Source organism: Drosophila novamexicana, unplaced genomic scaffold, assembly GCF_003285875.2.
Source record: "Drosophila novamexicana strain 15010-1031.04,08,12 unplaced genomic scaffold, DnovRS2.1 tig00000739-arrow-arrow-pilon, whole genome shotgun sequence".
Lineage (NCBI taxonomy): Eukaryota > Metazoa > Arthropoda > Insecta > Diptera > Drosophilidae > Drosophila > Drosophila novamexicana.
Window position 1 is genome coordinate 2,892,357 of NW_020824819.1, and position 18,097 is coordinate 2,910,453.

An 18,097-nucleotide genomic window follows, 5' to 3' on the forward strand; every position below is an offset into this window, starting at 1 on the left:
CACACGTCGTATGAGCAATGTGCAACACGTGGTGCAGCGTGATGGCGTCGCTGCCAGCGCTGGACGACTGCGGGCCAGCGACATTGGACGCGGAGTGCGTTCCTTTATCAGTTTATCAGATAGCAATTACGCACAATTATCGCACATAGTACGCGATGTCACGCGATCTTATCAGCCAGCGATCTAATCAGAAGCAGATTATTTTCAATTAGTTGCATATTTGGCAGCCGTCAGCCGAAATCTAATATAAATCCCAGGCACTATGGTTGCCAAATAGTTTTGGCTTATTAATTCTTTGGCAAGCTAATTATCGTCCTTATCTAATTAGTATTGTACAATATGTTGAATATTTGACATCACACCATTCCCTACATGTTTATTCATACTTAATCCCCTTAAGAGCGGGGCTATCAATTTCATCTAGACAGACCATTTTTTTGGCATACAAACTTTTACTTATCTGGTAACATTAAACATCTATGTGCATAAGGTCATGGGGTTTTTTTTTGTGAAATTTATCAATGTTAAAATTGTAAAGCCAAGTCTACAATGGGTCAAGCACTGAAAATCCTATCTCTCATAAAAGAACACAAAATCATGCAGGCAGGCTCTCATGATCTCTAGATTTAATAGATAATAACATTGTGATTGGGGTATTGTGTTATTGGTTTGTTTCTCACTAAACAAACTCACGAATGTCGAGACTCCTGTGCTTCTAACATATGGACAATATTTTGGCACTATCGGAATAGCATTTATCGTATTTAGTATTTATGTATTTCTATAAGGAGACATCTCCGATGAATGAAAATAGCATCCGCTGGGTATATTGAAGATCCTTCTATCATAATCTAGATTGTAAATGGTCTTGACATAAATGCGCGCACAAATATGCAATATAATACTGTAAATTCTTCAGAGCCTTGGAATAGAAGTTCGATTCATATGAACTTTTGACCGTATCCAAATTATGTACGGCTGAAATGAAATGTCTTTAGTATAAACAAAACCATTTACTGATCGCAGTCGCATTGAAAAAGTTTGGATAAATGAAATTTAAGTTGACTGTCTCGTGAACTGAGGTTCAGATTGGACCATAATCAAAGGCAGTCTTATGAATAGCATAAGAAATGTGGGACTTTTTAAAAGCACATCTTTAAGCAGAAGTTGCGGTTAACAAGTTGGAGACAAACCAGAAGGGTTTAGGCGTCCCTTGTGCTCAGATCAATTACTATGCTCTGTTGGGAAATGCTTGTATCAAAAAGTTTCGTTTGTTAGTTATTATTATTTTATTTAAAAATTTGCCCGACATGCATGTAAATTTTTATACCCTGAACCCATTAAAAATGGGTATAAGGGTATATTGTATTTGTGCAAAATCCAAATGTATGTAACAGGCAGAAGGAAGCATCTCCGACCCCATAAAGTATATATATTCTTAATCAGCATCAATAGCCGAGTCGATCTAGCCATGTCCGTCCGTCCGTCCGTATGTATGAACGCAAGGATCTCAGAACCTATAAGAGCTAGAGACTTGAAATGTAGAAGCTCCTAGATGTAGAGGCTCCTAGTTCCCGCGCAGATCGAGTTTGTTTCCGATGATCGATAACTTACTTCGTTTCCAAGCAATCGATAAAAATCTATATCGATATCCTGTTTTTTGGGCAATTTTGGTAAATAATAAGAGTTAGAGTCACCAAACTTGCCAAATAGCTTCTAAAATAGAATATATATATGCATTTTATGTTGGAAGAAGAGGGTTCAGGGTATCCCCTAGTCGGAAACTCCCGACTAGAACCTCTTACTTGTTTATTATTTATTTTTGGGATAAAAGAACCATTTTATTTAAATTTGTCACGCGTCGGCAATTATTAAAGTTGGTGAGTGGTGGGAGGGGGAATGATTGAATAATTTCGGTCCCTTGGAAGATTCGGCGGGTGTACTCTCTTGAGTCTTCTGGCGGTGTTGAAGTTGTCCAGCAGGCCAACTGCTAGGTTGTTGTTGTGCAGGTGGAGTCTATGCAGATATCAGCTGCTGCTGTTGGCTATCTCGTCACTGATTCATGGGATCTTGAGAACACGTGGAAGCGTTGTCATGGTAAATATGTGCATTGGAAACGATGAGCAGTGCCTTGTTTTGCAATATCTGAATCAATCTTAGGTTGCTTCGGCTGGCAGTGCCCCATAACTGAATGCCGTAAGTAAAATATTCAAATGTTTTTTTTTCCACTGAGTACCATTGAGTACTATTGAGTACCGTTAAGTACAATGATATAGTGTTTCCAAGTGGTTCGGTGTGAATCAGCTTCAATCTGAAAATACAAAATGCGTGATGATATAAAATGTTAATTATAGTATTGTTTTTACAATTATGATAATAACTAGAGGGTATTCCCCGAAGTTGCCGTTGTCAAATTTTGTGATTACAATTTTAAGCTACTTAAGATTTTTTCACCCACTTGTCCATTGAGTAAGTACCAAAAGTTGAAATCAACGACCTCTGGCCGCTGTTTTTTTGTCTTGTCTTGTTGAAAATCTTGAGGCCGGAAAACAAACTTTCTTTCATTAAGCCCTTGACACGCATTTTCCATCCAAGATTGGTGAATTTTTCATTAGAAACCTGTCTAATTAATTTTCACCCTATAGGAAATGAAAAAGTTGCAAATTTTCTGTCAAAGTTTCACACACGCATTCATTTAGTTTTTATGTAGTGCTTTAAAAATAATTTTATAATAATAATAATAATAATAATAATAATAATTATAATAATAAAAGTATTAATAATAATTTTAATAATACTAATAATAATAATAATAATAACAATAATAATAATAACAATAATAATAATAATAATAATAAAATTAAATAATAATAGTAACAATAATAATAATAATAATAATAATAATAATAATAATAATAATAATAATAAAAATAATAATAATAATAATAATAACAATAATAATAATAATAATAAAAGTATTAATAATAATTAAAATATTAATATTAATAATGTAATAATACTTGCCGACCGTGAGACCGAATCACAATGTTTTCCATGTTAAATATTTTGTGAATTTCCTTGTACTCAGTACGCAGTCACATCCAATTTAAGAATAAATGTTTTTTTCTGATTGTCTTTAGTTTATGTTAATAAACACTCACATCAACCTTATGCGAACCGCAATGAATAAATGAAGCAGTTTTATTTATACGTTTCAGCTTAGCAATGGTGAGCTAATGCCACTTATTTATATATTTATATTATAAATATTTATATTATATATATATTTATATTATAATTATAAAAGTTTGTCCTGACTGACTGACTGATTGGTGATTTACTGTAGTAACCTTCTGTGATGAAGGTGGACATTGAGACGGGGCTTCGGGAAATTCCAAACAAAAATAGCGGAAAACGTTTGTATGAAACTTTTTTGATTACCATCCGATCAGCCTCAAGCTCAATTTTAAAGATCTTTGTTCAAATTCACTTGAGGGATGTTTCACTCTATTTGGAAAATCCATTACTCCTTCGTGGAAATGAAAAAGGATCTATATGAAAAATCATTTGAGACGTGTTGCACATTTTTCGCAAAATCAGAATGAAAATCGGTGAAAAGTTAAATTTTTTAAGTTTTGTCCGATTTTTAACTTATTTTCATAGCTCTACATAAGAGCTGAATGAATATGCGTTTCAGCGATTTGGGGAAGTATGGAGACATCTCCGGTCCCATTAAGTATATATATTTTTAATCAGTATCAATAGCCGAGCGGATATAGCCATATCTGTCTGTAGTCAATCAGTTTGTAGTTACACCTTTCTATTGCATGATGCACAATCGTCGGAACTGGCCGGATCGGAGCACCTTATCACATATGTAGCTGCCAAAAAATAAGCACTTGTATGAAAATCTTGCTGATTATCAAGTTATCTTGACCAAGCTCGTCGTTTATTTTCCTTACAAATGCGCCAAATCTTGTCAATAGTTAACTTAGTGTTGTTTCTCCTCATGATACAAGAGAATTCCTTGTTAGCCAGTGCAAATATGATTTCTTGTAAAAAAAACGTTAGTTCAATACCTTTAATAAAGAGCTTCAGGCCTCTGCTGCCATTCAATTGGTAGACTTTTGTTAAGATAGCTTTAAAATTGATCTTCAGTTTGAATATGTACTAATAATATGGCTAATATTTGGGGTCCTTTGTTACGCCCTGTTCACTTTGTTGTGCCCTGTACCCGCTCGAAATGCTTAGGGAAAGGCATAAAACTTAAAAATTATAAGATAAGAATTACAAAACATCGAATTATAAGATGTCGGCTTACGTTTAATATATATTTCACTCTTTGGATACCTTCCTTATTCCAACCAAATTAAAAAAAAAAAAAGTTTGATGCGTATTTATGCACTTTACATTTCATGAAGGATAACAAAATGAAGTTATTCAACTTTTAACTTCCAAGAAAGGGGCACAGGCGGAAGAAGCAGCCAGCTTGGACGCACATAAGTTTTTATATTATGCAAAAATAATTTTAAAAAATTGCATATTGGACTCTATTTTTATGATTTTAAGAACTCAAAACGGATCCTAAAAACAGACATATAATATTGGCTGAGGGGTACTGATTTTGTCAAAAGTACTTCGTGCTAGTCGTGGAGTTTCGTGCCACGATATGATTCTTGCTCGAAGTTCAAAAATTATTTATGCTAGGAAGTTGGGAACTCACATATGACAATGCGACTGATAAAAGCTTTACAATGTTTTTGCCAAGGCCGTCGAGGACGTGGTCAGCGCCAAATGTCCATAAACTGAAATAAACGTGATTGAAATCCCCGGAGTATTCACACTGCCAACACCTCGTCAGTTTGTAGAACATACATACACATACATATGTATGTACACACATCCTTATATATGTTTGTGTCCACATATGTATATAAGTATGTTAGGCTCACATTATCAACTGTCAAAGTTGGGGAAACACGTTATGGAAGAGCATTAGGCTAATTAAGTAAAAGGACCTATGCAAGTCTAAGGTGACTTTTGGCATGTATCTGTTCATCTTTATGTGCATATGAATATGGCAGGTTGACCTTTCGACCTTGAATTAGCACAAAACGCATGAGGATTGGTCCATCCATCAAAAACTTCAAAGACTTTTGTCTGGCATAATAAGCAATATTTGACGTCAGAACTTGGGATATTGCGTCGAAAAAGCTAATTTATGTATTAGACATACTTATTTTATGCACGCGTTAGTCGAATCTCATGGAAATCATCACACAGTGCAGTGGAGTGCATTTCACTTTACCATGACAAGGAACGCCCGCGGCGAAACTGTTGTCATATTTTGTAAATTTATACGTTATGGCTACCAACTGTGTGGCATGTGCATATTTTGATGTTATGGACAGCAAAGACCACGAGCACACAAAGTAAAAGCTAAAGCCATCTCATGTCATGTTGTCCTGTTAGCATTAGTCCTTTAAATTTCCAGGACATCGACTCATATGCATATATTGCCCATATGGTGCTTTTGAACTGAACATTATTCTTATTTTTTATCGAGCTTAAGTGTATCAATATCCGATTGTATCCGATGCAAATATGCAAAATAGGCAACAAGAAAGATGTACTATCTTCGTTATGCCGAAGATTTTATACCCTTTTAGCACTAGCTTTACTGCTTGGCAGATATTTCAGTAAGTATCTTAGATAACAGAATGTTTTGCCATACAACTCAAAACATTTCTCTATCGATAGAACTATATAATATAAATATAAGATCTTCATAATGTTTAAGCAGCAAACAGAAAATCATAAATGCCGGATTTGGTAAAAATATCTTGATAAAGAAAAAAGTTGCTCATACAAGAACTTAAATTTCGACCAATAGTGCTCACATTTTGATAAAACTGTGAATATATGCAAAGAGCATAGTGAAACTAGCAGATGCACAGTTTGGTTCGGATATCCTGAAAAGTAGAAAAATGTATTCTAACAAGAACCCATCATTTTTATTATATTATGAAAAAATTACAAGATAAGCCAAAGCCTAATAGCGGACAGAGGGACATTAATATTCAAGGGTAGAAAGTTACATAAAAATGGGTATGAATAAAAATTAACAGCCACACTCGACTATATTATGCAAATATGTACAATTCGCGTTTGCGAATTAAATCTAGCGCACAACATAATGGGTTTTTCGTCAGGTACAAACATAATTATTTGATATTCTCTGATATGGTAGGGATCGTTAACATTGTCTATTTACTGTCCCCTCTTCTAAACCTCTTCCATCTATCCAATTCCCTGCTCCAATGCTACAATTTTTGCTGTGCTGGAGACTTCTATATCCAGCTTCGGCAGGACCCCATTTATTTCAGCTCGCAGTACATTTTTTTGGTATGAACATTGCGACAAATACAATTTGAAAATTGGCAAGATTCTTGCAGCTTCAGCAAGAAGAGTAATCTAAAAAAAAGTTGAAAAATGTTGAAATCATTGAAAGCAGCAAATTTCAGAAATTTAAATGAAAATGAAAAGAGCGTATTCGCAATCCTAGCAAGTTATTGTTTAACCGGGCTGAAACACGAATTTATTGCAACTCATCTGAAGCCAAGAAACAGTCGAAACAGTCCACTTTCGGGGTAAACGTGTGCTTAAGAAGCCCAAGGAAAGTCTGTATTCTTATCATGGCTGCAAGCCAAACAAAAGTTCGTTATACTTTAAGTAATCTAAAGTTTCGCGCTTGTAAGATATAAGTATAATAAAAACAACAACCTATACGTTTCCCTAGTTGTATTGACCGACAGGTAAACCAAATTCAGCCTCCTTACATCAACTAATTCTTTATTACTTAAAACGCATCCAATTATGTAAACAGTACATTATGTAGCTTGTATATCAAAAATAAAAAAAATTAAGACAAATAAAAAGCACTGAATCTTCAGCTAATTGTCTTGATTTTCCTCATCGTTCTTCCTTCCTTTCTTATTTCTTATTTTGGTCATCAGATTCGTTAGCTACTTTGACCTTTTTCAGTGCCGAAGTTTTGCGTACTTTTTTTGGCGGCACATCGGTCTCCTCGGCAATGTTCTCGTCAACCACTTCCTTTGAATCCGCCGCTTTTAGAGCATTTCGCTTCTCGCGAAGCTCTGCCTTGCGCTTCACCTGATCCGAAGTTAACTTGACGAAGCCAACGTCCTTGGTTAATGCGAACTTAGTTAGCACCTCATTCGCCTGTTTCTTCAACTTAAGCATCCGCTGCTCGCGTGGACCAACTACGTACGGCGTGTCCGCGGGCGGCGCACACATGCTGATGTATAAGGGCAGCGCCGTTGTTCCGACAATATCAATCTTTAAATACATCGAGCGTATGTTGGCCAACCCGCCAGGGTACTGTTGCTGCAGCTGCTGGATGACGAACAGAATGTTCTCTGTAAGCTCTTGGCCGCTGTGCTCATGATTGCCCACTGGTATGGTCGTTAGATCACCCTTCCGCAGCTGTCTGTAAGCAGTCCGGCAGAGAGCGCGCGAAATCTCCTTCGGCAACTGGTCTTCTTTGCTCAGGCGAACCGCGTGCAGCACATTACGGGGCTTCTGTGTAGCCTACATCCAATATTGGATTAAGATTAAAGCAGCTGTAATAGGAAAAGTAAAAGGTAACAGGTAACTCACCTTGCCGAGAAAAGCGCTAGCCTGGCCGGATATGCGTCCGTCGCAGAGTAAGTAGTCATAGCTATTCAGGAACTTGCGCTTAGCCTCAAAAGTGCCCATATCGTTGCGTAAGCGATTAAACGGCACTACCGTTAAACGCTGCTTGACGCCGTGCTCCCGCAACAAATCCTCATAGTGTTGCACGGTGGGCTCATAGTCACAGCGCGCTCCGCGCTGCAGGTCAGTCACAATCAGGGCAACGTCATCCTCGGCACCGACTAGCGAGTGCTTCAGCGCCAGCTTTGCTACTCGCTTCGGGCAGCTGGGTATCTTATAGCAGCACACCTGTAGCATGTAGCGGTAGTCGCTGAAAATGGGCTTTGCTTTGTGGTTTTTCACCTCCTCGGCCACCTGGCTCATCAGCGCAGAGCACACCTTCTGCACATTTGATTCGCTGACAATTTCATGAAATTTATCCTCGTCAAACGGATTTAACTCATAGTTTAGCTCCACGTCTTTCTGTGCCTTCTTTTTCGCGGCAATTGTTTTTTTCGCACCCATTTCTTTCACATTTTTATTTTTTACAGCCTTTGACAGTTTTTTGTTAGTCAGTTTAGCCTTTTTCTTTTCGCCGAGTTTCTTTATTGCTACTTTTGGTTCTTTTGCCAACGGTGGCTGCTTCTTAGAACTCCTTGTAGTTGATGCAGCAGACTTATTATCTTGCTTTTCGGGTTTCCTGTTAATTGCCGCTTGTGTTTTAGGCTTCGGCTTCTCCACGGATTTCAATATCGGTTCCTTTTCGTTCTTCTTAATTTTAAGTGTTTTTGTCATTTTGGGGGCAGCCGCCGGCACCGCCTTTTTGGCTACTTCTGGAGCAACCGGCGATTCTGGTGGTGCCAAAACCAACGGCTTCTTGGCTGGCTTCGACTTTTGCGGCAGCTTGACTTCTTTGAGCTTGGCTTCAATTGCTTTGGATTTTGTTCCCTCCAGAATGGTTTTCATGTTTTTGCCGTCAACTGTAATTGCGGCAGATTGTTTTGCCTTTGCTGTAAGTTTGGTTTTGTTAACCTTTTGTTTTTCCTTAGAAACGCCGTCATCTTTCGTTTTCTTCTTTAGAGATTTTGGCAGCGGTTTTTGTACTTTAACCATGACTGATTTTCAAATGCAGTAAAAATTGAATACAAAATTCGCTGAACAACACGTGCAGTGTACAAAATTATCGTACAAAAAGTGCCTAATCGATATCGTTTTCCTAAATATCGTTAACACAGTTTCGATTATTGCAACAGTGCTGCAAAACGTGCTCTTAAATATGTATCGTACTAATACTATTTCTATTTCTATATAGCAAAAGGTACTTCTGTTAAAGAAATATGCTTTATAATATATTAAAGCCACATTCTGTGCAGAAATGTGTGTGCGTCATTCGCACGCCATAAATAGGATTATCATACTCCTATTACTTTAAAGGTCGGCTAAAAATATCGCAATTTTGCGATGGCACAAGTGCCTAATTGCCCCAGGCCAAGTCCTTGGGAATACACACGCCCACAAAATTTGGACTGCTCGACGCGTGCCATCTCCCATGGTGCCTAAAATTATAGTTTCCTAGAAACCCAGCGTAGCTACAGAAGCTTGGGATGCGACTCATTTATTGGCACGTGACGAATGCTGCGCGCCTCATGTATTTCGACGTCATGAAAACTCAAACTAATAACAAAACTGTTGCAATATACGTCCAAATAACATTTACATTAAGAAAGGGCAATTGCCAGAAAGTTTTATTTAACGCTTCGGCAATTCCGCAAAGCAGCTCAGTGAAGTATCTTGGCTTACAGTTCGATCGGAGACATGGAAAATTCATATAAAGGCAAAACGGCAGCAACTTAAATTAAAGACACAACGAATGTCCTTGCTGTCAGGCCGAAAATATCAAACTAGCCTAGAAAACAAAGTTCTCTCCTCTTTAAAGCCATACTCAAGCCTGTGTGGACGTATGCTTTACATATGTGGGGTACTGCTATCAACCCGAATATTGAGATTATTCAGCGATATCAGTCAAAAACATTGCTCCTTTCTACATATCTAATGCAAAAATACACAAAGATCTAAAAATTCCCTATGTAAAAGAATACATTAATAATATTAGTACAAAATACATTGATAGACTTCACAAACACCAAAATAACCTGGCCTTAAATCTAAAAGATAATAGTCTAGCAGTAAGAATACTTAAAAGAGCGCATATTCTCGATCTCCCGGATAGATAATTTAAATAAGTAGAACTTCAACCTTACATACAAAATAAGTCAAATATAATAGTAGGTTTCACTGGAAACTTTTTTTTTGATAATTTATGTATATAATTATCATTTATAAGCTATTTATATGGTTACAATTTCAGTTTTTTTGCATTGACTTCGGAAGTAGCCTTTTTGGGACGTTTACTGCCAGCGGAAGCTGACGTGGACGAAGTTTTGTCCTGCAGTTTATTAAAGAACGCCTTTGAGGATTTCAGTGCGCCCTGATCGTTGCTCATGGTAATCTGCAATTTAGATATGAAATATATAAATATAAATTATAGTTTATAAATTGTTTGCTAGCGACCAACCTTATGTACGTTGCGACTTTTGGTTATGGTTTTAAGCAGCTTAGAGTTTGTTTCTCGTTGCGTAGGCGCTTTGCCTTCCTTGGCGCGCTGCTGTTCTCGCTGTTCGATTGTTGTATTGATAGCGCGCTGTTTTTGCTTCTTCTTTCGACGCTCGCGGTTTTTGTCGGTGCGTGTGCGCTCTGTCTTGCCCAGCGGAGTGTGCTTGGGACCACGGAATACCTCCTCTGGAGCCAGAAGCTTGACATCGCTGACTGCCAGTGGGGCAACCTCTTCCATTTGAACGGCGGGCGTGTTAGTTACAATTTTCGCTTCGGGCGCTACTGGCTTGGGTGTGAAATGGAAGTTGGATAGTGCATCAAGCTTGAGGAATAGTGAGCGCATTGCACGTTTAATTTCTTGATGCTCCTTTGGCTCCGGCGCCGCGCTATCATTGTCATCACGATTGGGATTCAACTTTTCTAGCTCGCGATGGTATTGCTGCTCATAAATTTGGGCCAGCGACTGCTTTGACTTTTCCTGATCGAGCACAAGTTGCTTGCGGTATTCCTGTGGAGTGTGCACCGGTCGCACCGTGCGCTCCACATCGTCCCAGGCCTTGTCGCGTATGCGCTGCTTGATTATGTCCTCGATGGTGTGATTTTGCTCGTCCGTAAGTGGAGCTGAGGGTCGTGCCGCCGAGTCAAATTCGAGTATCTCCTCAAGCAGTGAGTTCTGGGGTCGATTTCCTGCTTGCACTTCACCTTTCAGCTGCCACGGCTTCTCGCCTAGCACCACATCCTCATAGTCTCGTATGCGCTGCAGCAGACGCGCCTCCCGCAGTTCATTAGACGACTGTGCCTCCATTGCGGTCTCCTCAGCCTCATCCTCGGAGCTTTCTCGGTTGGATTCCGACTCGAGATCACTGGCAGGTTGCACACCACTTTGGGCCACAAAGTCAGCTTCGTCGATTTCACTCGCTAGATCCTCCTTAGAGTCATCATTATTTGGCTCATTGTCTTCTTCATCATGCTCGCTTTCGCTTTCATTAAAATAATCTTTTTCTGTAGCTGCTTTGAGTTTGTGGGCCTTTTCCTGCAGTTCATCATCCATCTCGAAGAAATCGCCAAAGGTCGCATTAGCCCCATCCTCGTCATCGTCTGAATCCTCGAGGACTCCAAAGTCTTCAGCGAAATGATTAATGGCATCAGTTTCGTCTACCGAATTATTATTTTTGTGCTTCCGCATCTCTTTAGCATCTTCCTGTTCCAAAAACTGCTTCATTTCATCCAGCTTAAAAAATGTGTCATCGACCACAGAACTTCTGCCCTTTTTGGACCGCTTCGCCTTGATTTGGCTGGATTTTGTTGTTGACTTCTCTTTATCAATATTATCAGAATCCTCTAGCTCTGATTGATGTTCCTCATCTTCGGCTTTCTCCCCCGTGCTCTCTTGCTCACTTGTCTGCTCATTCGGATCCTCATCATCGTCCAGTTCAATGCCCAAATGCTGCTCCCCTATGTTTAAAAGCTGGGCAGTTTGTTTTGATAGATTTCCCAGCACAGAATTATTCCGCATCTCGAGCTGTTGCCAGATTTGTTCATCGTCCATATCTTCCAAAACAAGCTTAGACGGAAAGTCTTGGTTACTGTCCACATTGCTTCTAATGCACACGCTATATGTTTGCTGTATTAGCTGATATATGGCCTCAATGGACTCCGTTTGGGGCCTACAACAAAGCAAAAAAATATTCGTATTAGCAACACGTGCACTTAGGAAACAACATAAACTAACTTTAGATATCGATCCGGGTGTCTAACCAACTGCTCAAAGTTTTCTGCTAATTCCTTAAAAGTATCTCGCTTGGACTTCTTCTTTGAGTAAACATTCCCCTCCATTCCTGACTTGTCAACTTTTACAACTTATTAAACAAATAACAGACGAAATCCGCAACAATATGACTTTAAATTCCAAAATGAACAAAACGTCTTGAACTAAATGAACGATTTGTTCGTTCACCAGAATTTGAACGGTAGAACTCAGTTCTTCAACGGAACTAGAAAAATATATTACATATCTCAAAAATGTTAATTTAAACAAATATTTAAAATGTAAATTCGGCAGAACTTTTAAATCACTTTATCAATCCAATGTTAATTTCTAATTGTTTTTAAAAATTTTTACTGTCTTAATAAGTTTTGAACTAGTTCAAAAGATTATAACTCAACACAACGATACTTAGTCAAAAACATGCATGTACCGGCAGCAATATATATCGATAAATTTGTTTAATGTTTTAAAAAAAATACCAGAACCTACACTATCGAAGTATTTAAGTTTCTAATTCACAATAGCATAATCGATTTGGTTTCTGCTGAAGTTATCGATATCGAATGCTGTGCCGCTGGAGTTTACTGCGATTCAGAAAAATGTCCATAAAAGCTGTGCTCATAGATCTTAGTGGTACTATTCACGTGGAAGATGAACCAACGCCTGGCGCTGTTGTGGCATTGCAAAGGTACCTAAAGCTGTAAGATAAATATAATTGATAATAACATACATTAATTATCTTGAAGATTGCGCAGCAGCGGCATAACCGTTAAATTTGTAACAAACACCACAAAAGACTCGAAAGCGACACTCTACGAGCGGCTAGTCAAAATTGGCTTTCAACTGGAAGTCGCGGAGATTTACAGCTCGCTGAGCGCGGCAGTTGCATTTGTGTCAAATGAGAAATTGAATCCTTTCTATTTGCTTACAAATGATGCACGCAAAGATTTCCCCGAAGAGGACCGGAGCCGGCCTCACGATGCGGTCGTCGTAGGCCTGGCGCCCAATGCATTTGATTATGAGCACATGAATAAGGCCTTCAAGTAAGTGTTGCGTCAAACAAAAGAAGTGTGCATCAGCAGTCGGTCTTTAGGTGTTGCCCTCTTTTCTTACAGTGTGCTGCTGCAGAATAAAACGCACAAGCTTGTTGCAGTGCATCAGGGCAAGTATTATAAACGCGCGGATGGGCTGGCGTTGGGACCAGGCTGCTTTGTCAAGGGCTTGGAGTACGCGACGGGCAGCACGGCGACACTTATAGGCAAACCCAATTCCTACTTTTTCCAAAGCGCCCTGCCTGACGGCCTTAGAGCCGAGGAATGCGTAATGATTGGTGATGTAAGACATGCATCATATATTTAAGATTGGATGAAATTTATTAATGAAATTATTGCGCTTTCCAGGATGCAAATGATGATATTGCTGGTGCCATGCAAGTGGGTATGCAGGGCATACTCGTCAAGACAGGCAAATTCTTGCCGGATGCTCTGGCAGCGATCTCACCGCCACCCACGGCTGTGGTCAACAATTTCGCGGAGGCAGTCGATTGGATATTGTGCAAAAAGCAAGGTAATTAGTTTTATGTTCAATTTGAAAAAAGAAAACGGACCTTGCTCAAACGTCAGCAAAATATTTTTTTGAGTTCAAATATGTATATAACGGTTGTTTTATAACAGTTGAACTGATTTCGGCGCGTTAATAAATTCTCTGGCAATTTGTATAACAGAATACAGCATTATAACAGTTTTAGTTACCAACTGAAGGATACCCTAGTTCAAAGCCTAGTTATTCATTTGCAAAGATATACTCCAGTAATTGTAATAATTAATCGCTATTCCGGATTTTCAATATTTTCGGAAAGATTAATTGTAAGAAACGAACCGGAAACAGGTTTACCTACAAAACTAGAGTGGGGATTTCTAGTTAAATTTGCTGAATAAGTTCACTCGTTAATTTTCTGGCCGTGAACTAAATCGGTCATTTAGTTCACTCGTTCAGCTATTCAGTCGGTCATGAACGATGACCTCGGCTCAGCTATTCAGTCGGTCATGAACTATTAGTTAGTTCAGTTAAGCAGTCAAATCAAAATTGAAGTTAAATCCCTCTATCTTTTATGTTTATTAAGAACTGATCATCTAAAAAGAATATATCGTTCAGTAACGGCTGAACTGCTGAGTTGCATACAACGTTCATGACCGACTGAACGAGTATCAAGAATGTTCATGACCGACTGAACGAGTACAGAATACATCGTTCATGACCGATTTAGTTCATTAATCACTGAATAAGTTTAGTAGTTCATTTTAATAACCCGTTCAATCGAACTTGGTCTGAACTAAACGATACACGTCTATACAGAACCCAAAGACCAGGAACTTTAAAACTTTTTTTCCTCAATTCCAATCAATTCCAATCTGTAATTCCAATCTGTAATATATTATAACAACAATTCTCAAACAACATTTTGTTCGCCAATAATTAGAAAATTTAAAAATGTTTAATATTATTTTTATAAATAAGCAAAAATTCACTTGAAATGCAGCATATTTGACCATTCGTAACAGTCTACAATATATTTGTTGTTTCGTGTAATATGAATAGTTTGTTGAGTATGCAATTGTGGTATTGGATGCGATTTAGTTCAGCTTTGTCTGGGCAAATTTACTGGCCAATTGCACAATCTCATCGACGCGCTCGAAGTTGCTGCCGGAGGCCTGAGCAGACTCGGGTTTGCCGCCACCCTTGCCGCCCAAGACGGGTGAGACATGCTGCACCCATTCGTTGGCCTTCAGACCCTTCTCCACGGCGCTCTTGGGCACCGAGCACAGGCAAAAGATCTTCTTGGAGTCGGCATCGACGGAAACGAACATGGCCGCAGCGTCTGGCAATTGAGAACGCACCTGCTTCAGGGCAGCGTCCAGCGCCTTGGTATTGTTATACGCCTCCAGTTGCTGGACCAAAACATTTGCCTGGGGATTGGCCTCACACAAGGCCTTGGCGCGCTCCACAACTGTAACTGAGACGGCGGCACGCAGTGCACGCTCCTTATCATCGAGCGTCTTCTTCAGCGACTTGAGCAGATTGCGCATCTCGTCCTTCTTCACATAGGGTATGGTTGCATGCGATATTTGTTCGGTTAGTTCGACAATTTGCTTCACATACAGCTTGGAATCCTTGCCAGTCTTGTCAGCTTCAATGGTCGCTTGCAGCTTGCTGATTTCCTGCTGAAATGCTTCGGATTTCTTGAGAGCTTTCAGAGCCTCAGGGCCAGTTAGTGCTACAATACGGCGAATGCCCTTGGCTATGGCCTCTTCGCTGCTGATGACAAAGTCCATGATGTGGCCCGAGTTTCTCAGATGTGTGCCGCCACAGAATTCCACAGAGGTTTGCTCACCCGCCTCGGCATCAGGCTGTGCTTCGAGCTGATCGACAGGCACGCCAAACGAGATGACACGCACCGGATCCGGATAGACCTCATCGAAGACCGAGCGCAGACCGCGTATACGCTTGGCCAACGCCAGCTGCGACTCCTTGGCATAGATGGGCATATTTTTGTACACCATATCGCGAGTCAGTTGCTCCGTTTTGGCGACTTGTTTGATGGTCATGGCCGCCTTGCTGTTGAAATCGAAACGAAGTTTCTCTGGCACCACCAGCGAGCCCTTCTGTTCCGTATCCTTGCCCAGCACCTGCAGCAGACAGTGATTCAGCGCATGCGTAGCCGAATGATTCTTCATGGTTAGCCAACGACGCTCGGCATCGATATGCAGCTGCACTTCATCGCCAACTGCCAGAGTGCCTTCGACTACGCCAATGTGGAGTATGTAGCCGCCACGATTGTAAACGCGATCCACCAGAAATTCATTTGCCTCATCGTTCAGCTTGACAAGCGCGCCCTGATCATAGATCTGCCCACCGCTCTCCGCATAGAAGTTCGTCTTATCCAGCACAATGCCGGCCTTCTGGCCGCTGCTGATCTCCTGAACGAATTTATTCTCATACCGCAACGCGACAATTTTGCTGGTACACTCGCTGTAATTGTAGGCGGAGTCGCGCTCATTGGAAACAGCCTCGTATTTGTATTTGAAAGAATCATTTGTGGGCGGCACGCCCTGCTCCTGCAGCTGCGATATGGCATGCACGTCGAGATTGATCTCTTCGATTTTGCTAGCGCCCTTGCCCTGGGAGAGTATATACGAGTTCTGTTTGGCCGCATCGTAGCCAGCCATATCGATCTGCAGCGACTTCTCCTCGGCCATCAGCTGGGTGAGATCCACAGGAAAGCCATATGTATCATACAAACGCCAGGCCACATCGCCGGGTATGGTGGTCTGATTGGCGCCCAGTTTCTCAATGGTGCGATTAAGCAAATTGCGACCACGTGTTAGCGTCTTGAGGAACTGTAGCTCCTCCTCGTTAATGATGTCCATAATTTGCTGTGGATCCTTTTTGACCTCGGGAAAAGCATCGCCCAGCAATTCGACGACTGTGTTCACCAGAGTGGCAAAGAAGCCAGGCTTGGCATTCAGCTTCTCCGTGGCGTAGCTGTGCGGGCAAAGAAGTTATGTTTATTAACGTTTTTTATATATTAATGTTTTTAACCAAAACATACCGCACTGCGCGACGAAGGATGCGGCGCAGAACATAGCCGCGGCCCGTATTGTCGGGATTGCCGCCATCGGCCAAGGCTATGGTTATGGTGCGAGCATGATCGGCCAGGACACGATAGGCCATATCGATGCCATCGGCATCATCGGCGCCAACGCGTCCTTGATAAGCCGGTGCGCCAGTGCCCGCCTGTATGGCATCAAAGAGCGGTATAAACAAATCCGTATCATAGTTGGAGCGTTTATTTTGTATGACCGAAACCAAGCGCTCGAAGCCCATGCCGCAATCGATGTGCTTCTTGGGCAACGGCTTGAGGCTGCCATCGGATTCACGATTGTACTGTATAAACACCAGATTCCAAATCTCTAGGACATCGGGATCATCCTGGTTGACTAGCTCAGGCACGCTGCGTCCGCCGATGCGATCGAAATGCAGCTCAGAGCATGGACCACACGGGCCCGTTTCACCCATTTCCCAGAAATTATCCTTCATGCTGCCGGGCAAAATGTGTTCCGGCTTTAAGCCCAAATCCAGCCACATTTGCTTACACTCCAGATCCGGCTCCAGGCCACTGGCAGCATCGCCGCCAAAATAGGTCACATACAAGCGATCCTTGGGCAAATTCAAACGAACCGTAAGGAATTCCCAAGCCCAGGCGCAAATCTCCTTCTTAAAGTAGTCGCCAAACGACCAATTGCCCAACATTTCAAAGAACGTGTGATGGTAAACATCCTTGCCCACATCGTCCAAATCGTTGTGCTTGCCGCCAGCGCGAATGCACTTCTGCGTGTTCGCTACGCGCACCCATTTGGCCATCTCACTGTTGGGATCGGCTGTGCCTAGGAAAATGGGCTTGAATTGATTCATGCCGGCGTTGGCAAAAAGCAGCGTGGGATCATCCAACGGTATCGTGCTGGAGGAGTGCACATAGATGTGCTGCTTCTCCTTGAAGAAGTTCAGGTAGGTATCGCGCACCTCCTTAGCGGTCAGGAACTTCATGATGTTCTTTTGAATGAATAAAAAACTGTGGGCATAAAGTTGGAGAACGCAAGACAAAGGTTAGTTTTGGCCAATTGCCACGCGACCAAACTGTCTGTATGTACGTATATTCAATGCAAATTGTGAGAAAGTGCACGAATTTACTTTTAACGTGACATAATTGTATAAAATTCAATTGCAAAACTTTCACAAAACTGTTTATTTTATAATACGTAAACAGTTAAATTTGCATTTGCATTTGTATTAGTGGAGTATTACTCACGTCTATAAGAATTGGGTGCAAATACAAAACAATTTCGTCAACCGACTGCAACAACGTGTAAGCCGAACCGATTTCAATGCGGCAAGTTCAGCAAAAGAACCAGTTCAGCTGGCAGCCAGTGCTGAGCAATATCGGCGAACCTGTGACTGAGGAGC

General features: G+C 40.7%; 4 protein-coding genes across 5 annotated transcripts; 1 reads left to right on the top strand and 3 right to left on the bottom strand.

Moving 5' to 3' along the window:
• Positions 1–6,827: 6,827 nt before the first annotated feature.
• On the bottom strand, positions 6,828–8,861 carry LOC115763366 (ribosomal L1 domain-containing protein CG13096). Its single transcript, XM_030705893.1, has 2 exons — positions 7,681–8,861; positions 6,828–7,611 (listed from the first exon to the last, which is right to left on the bottom strand). The coding sequence occupies exons 1-2, from the start codon at positions 8,806–8,808 to the stop codon at positions 6,994–6,996; spliced, it is 1,746 nt and encodes a 581-aa protein (XP_030561753.1). The 5' UTR covers positions 8,809–8,861; the 3' UTR covers positions 6,828–6,993.
• A 1,114-nt stretch (positions 8,862–9,975) lies between these two features.
• Positions 9,976–12,233, bottom strand: LOC115763497 (U3 small nucleolar ribonucleoprotein protein MPP10). Its single transcript, XM_030706092.1, has 3 exons — positions 12,041–12,233; positions 10,271–11,975; positions 9,976–10,204 (listed from the first exon to the last, which is right to left on the bottom strand). The coding sequence occupies exons 1-3, from the start codon at positions 12,142–12,144 to the stop codon at positions 10,052–10,054; spliced, it is 1,962 nt and encodes a 653-aa protein (XP_030561952.1). The 5' UTR covers positions 12,145–12,233; the 3' UTR covers positions 9,976–10,051.
• Positions 12,234–12,595: 362 nt separating this feature from the next.
• Positions 12,596–14,322, top strand: LOC115763547 (haloacid dehalogenase-like hydrolase domain-containing protein 2). 2 transcript variants are annotated; one of them, XM_030706163.1, is made up of 4 exons: positions 12,596–12,776; positions 12,832–13,119; positions 13,192–13,411; positions 13,477–14,322. In XM_030706163.1, the coding sequence occupies exons 1-4, from the start codon at positions 12,640–12,642 to the stop codon at positions 13,648–13,650; spliced, it is 819 nt and encodes a 272-aa protein (XP_030562023.1). In that variant the 5' UTR covers positions 12,596–12,639; the 3' UTR covers positions 13,651–14,322. The 2 variants fall into 2 exon arrangements, with proteins under 2 accessions (XP_030562023.1, XP_030562024.1); XM_030706164.1 differs by having other exon boundaries at positions 12,602–12,764; positions 12,823–13,119; positions 13,477–14,320.
• A 192-nt stretch (positions 14,323–14,514) lies between these two features.
• LOC115763546 (alanine--tRNA ligase, cytoplasmic) lies at positions 14,515–18,028 on the bottom strand. Its single transcript, XM_030706162.1, has 3 exons — positions 17,943–18,028; positions 16,686–17,705; positions 14,515–16,618 (listed from the first exon to the last, which is right to left on the bottom strand). The coding sequence occupies exons 2-3, from the start codon at positions 17,678–17,680 to the stop codon at positions 14,710–14,712; spliced, it is 2,904 nt and encodes a 967-aa protein (XP_030562022.1). The 5' UTR covers positions 17,681–17,705; positions 17,943–18,028; the 3' UTR covers positions 14,515–14,709.
• Between the last annotated feature and the right edge of the window lie 69 nt (positions 18,029–18,097).

Coding starts and splice junctions, on each gene's coding strand:
- LOC115763366 (XM_030705893.1), bottom strand. CDS start 8,808: ATGGTTAAAGTACAAAAACCGCTGCCAAAATCTCTAAAGAAGAAAACG. Junction 7,612..7,680: donor CTAGCGCTTTTCTCGGCAAG/GTGAGTTACCTG, acceptor TATTGGATGTAG/GCTACACAGAAGCCCCGTAA.
- LOC115763497 (XM_030706092.1), bottom strand. CDS start 12,144: ATGGAGGGGAATGTTTACTCAAAGAAGAAGTCCAAGCGAGATACTTTT. Junction 11,976..12,040: donor CACCCGGATCGATATCTAAA/GTTAGTTTATGT, acceptor GCTTTGTTGTAG/GCCCCAAACGGAGTCCATTG. Junction 10,205..10,270: donor AAAGTCGCAACGTACATAAG/GTTGGTCGCTAG, acceptor TCTAAATTGCAG/ATTACCATGAGCAACGATCA.
- LOC115763547 (XM_030706163.1), top strand. CDS start 12,640: ATGCTGTGCCGCTGGAGTTTACTGCGATTCAGAAAAATGTCCATAAAA. Junction 12,777..12,831: donor TTGCAAAGGTACCTAAAGCT/GTAAGATAAATA, acceptor AAGATTGCGCAG/CAGCGGCATAACCGTTAAAT. Junction 13,412..13,476: donor AATGCGTAATGATTGGTGAT/GTAAGACATGCA, acceptor TGCGCTTTCCAG/GATGCAAATGATGATATTGC.
- LOC115763546 (XM_030706162.1), bottom strand. CDS start 17,680: ATGAAGTTCCTGACCGCTAAGGAGGTGCGCGATACCTACCTGAACTTC. Junction 16,619..16,685: donor ATCCTTCGTCGCGCAGTGCG/GTATGTTTTGGT, acceptor TTGCCCGCACAG/CTACGCCACGGAGAAGCTGA.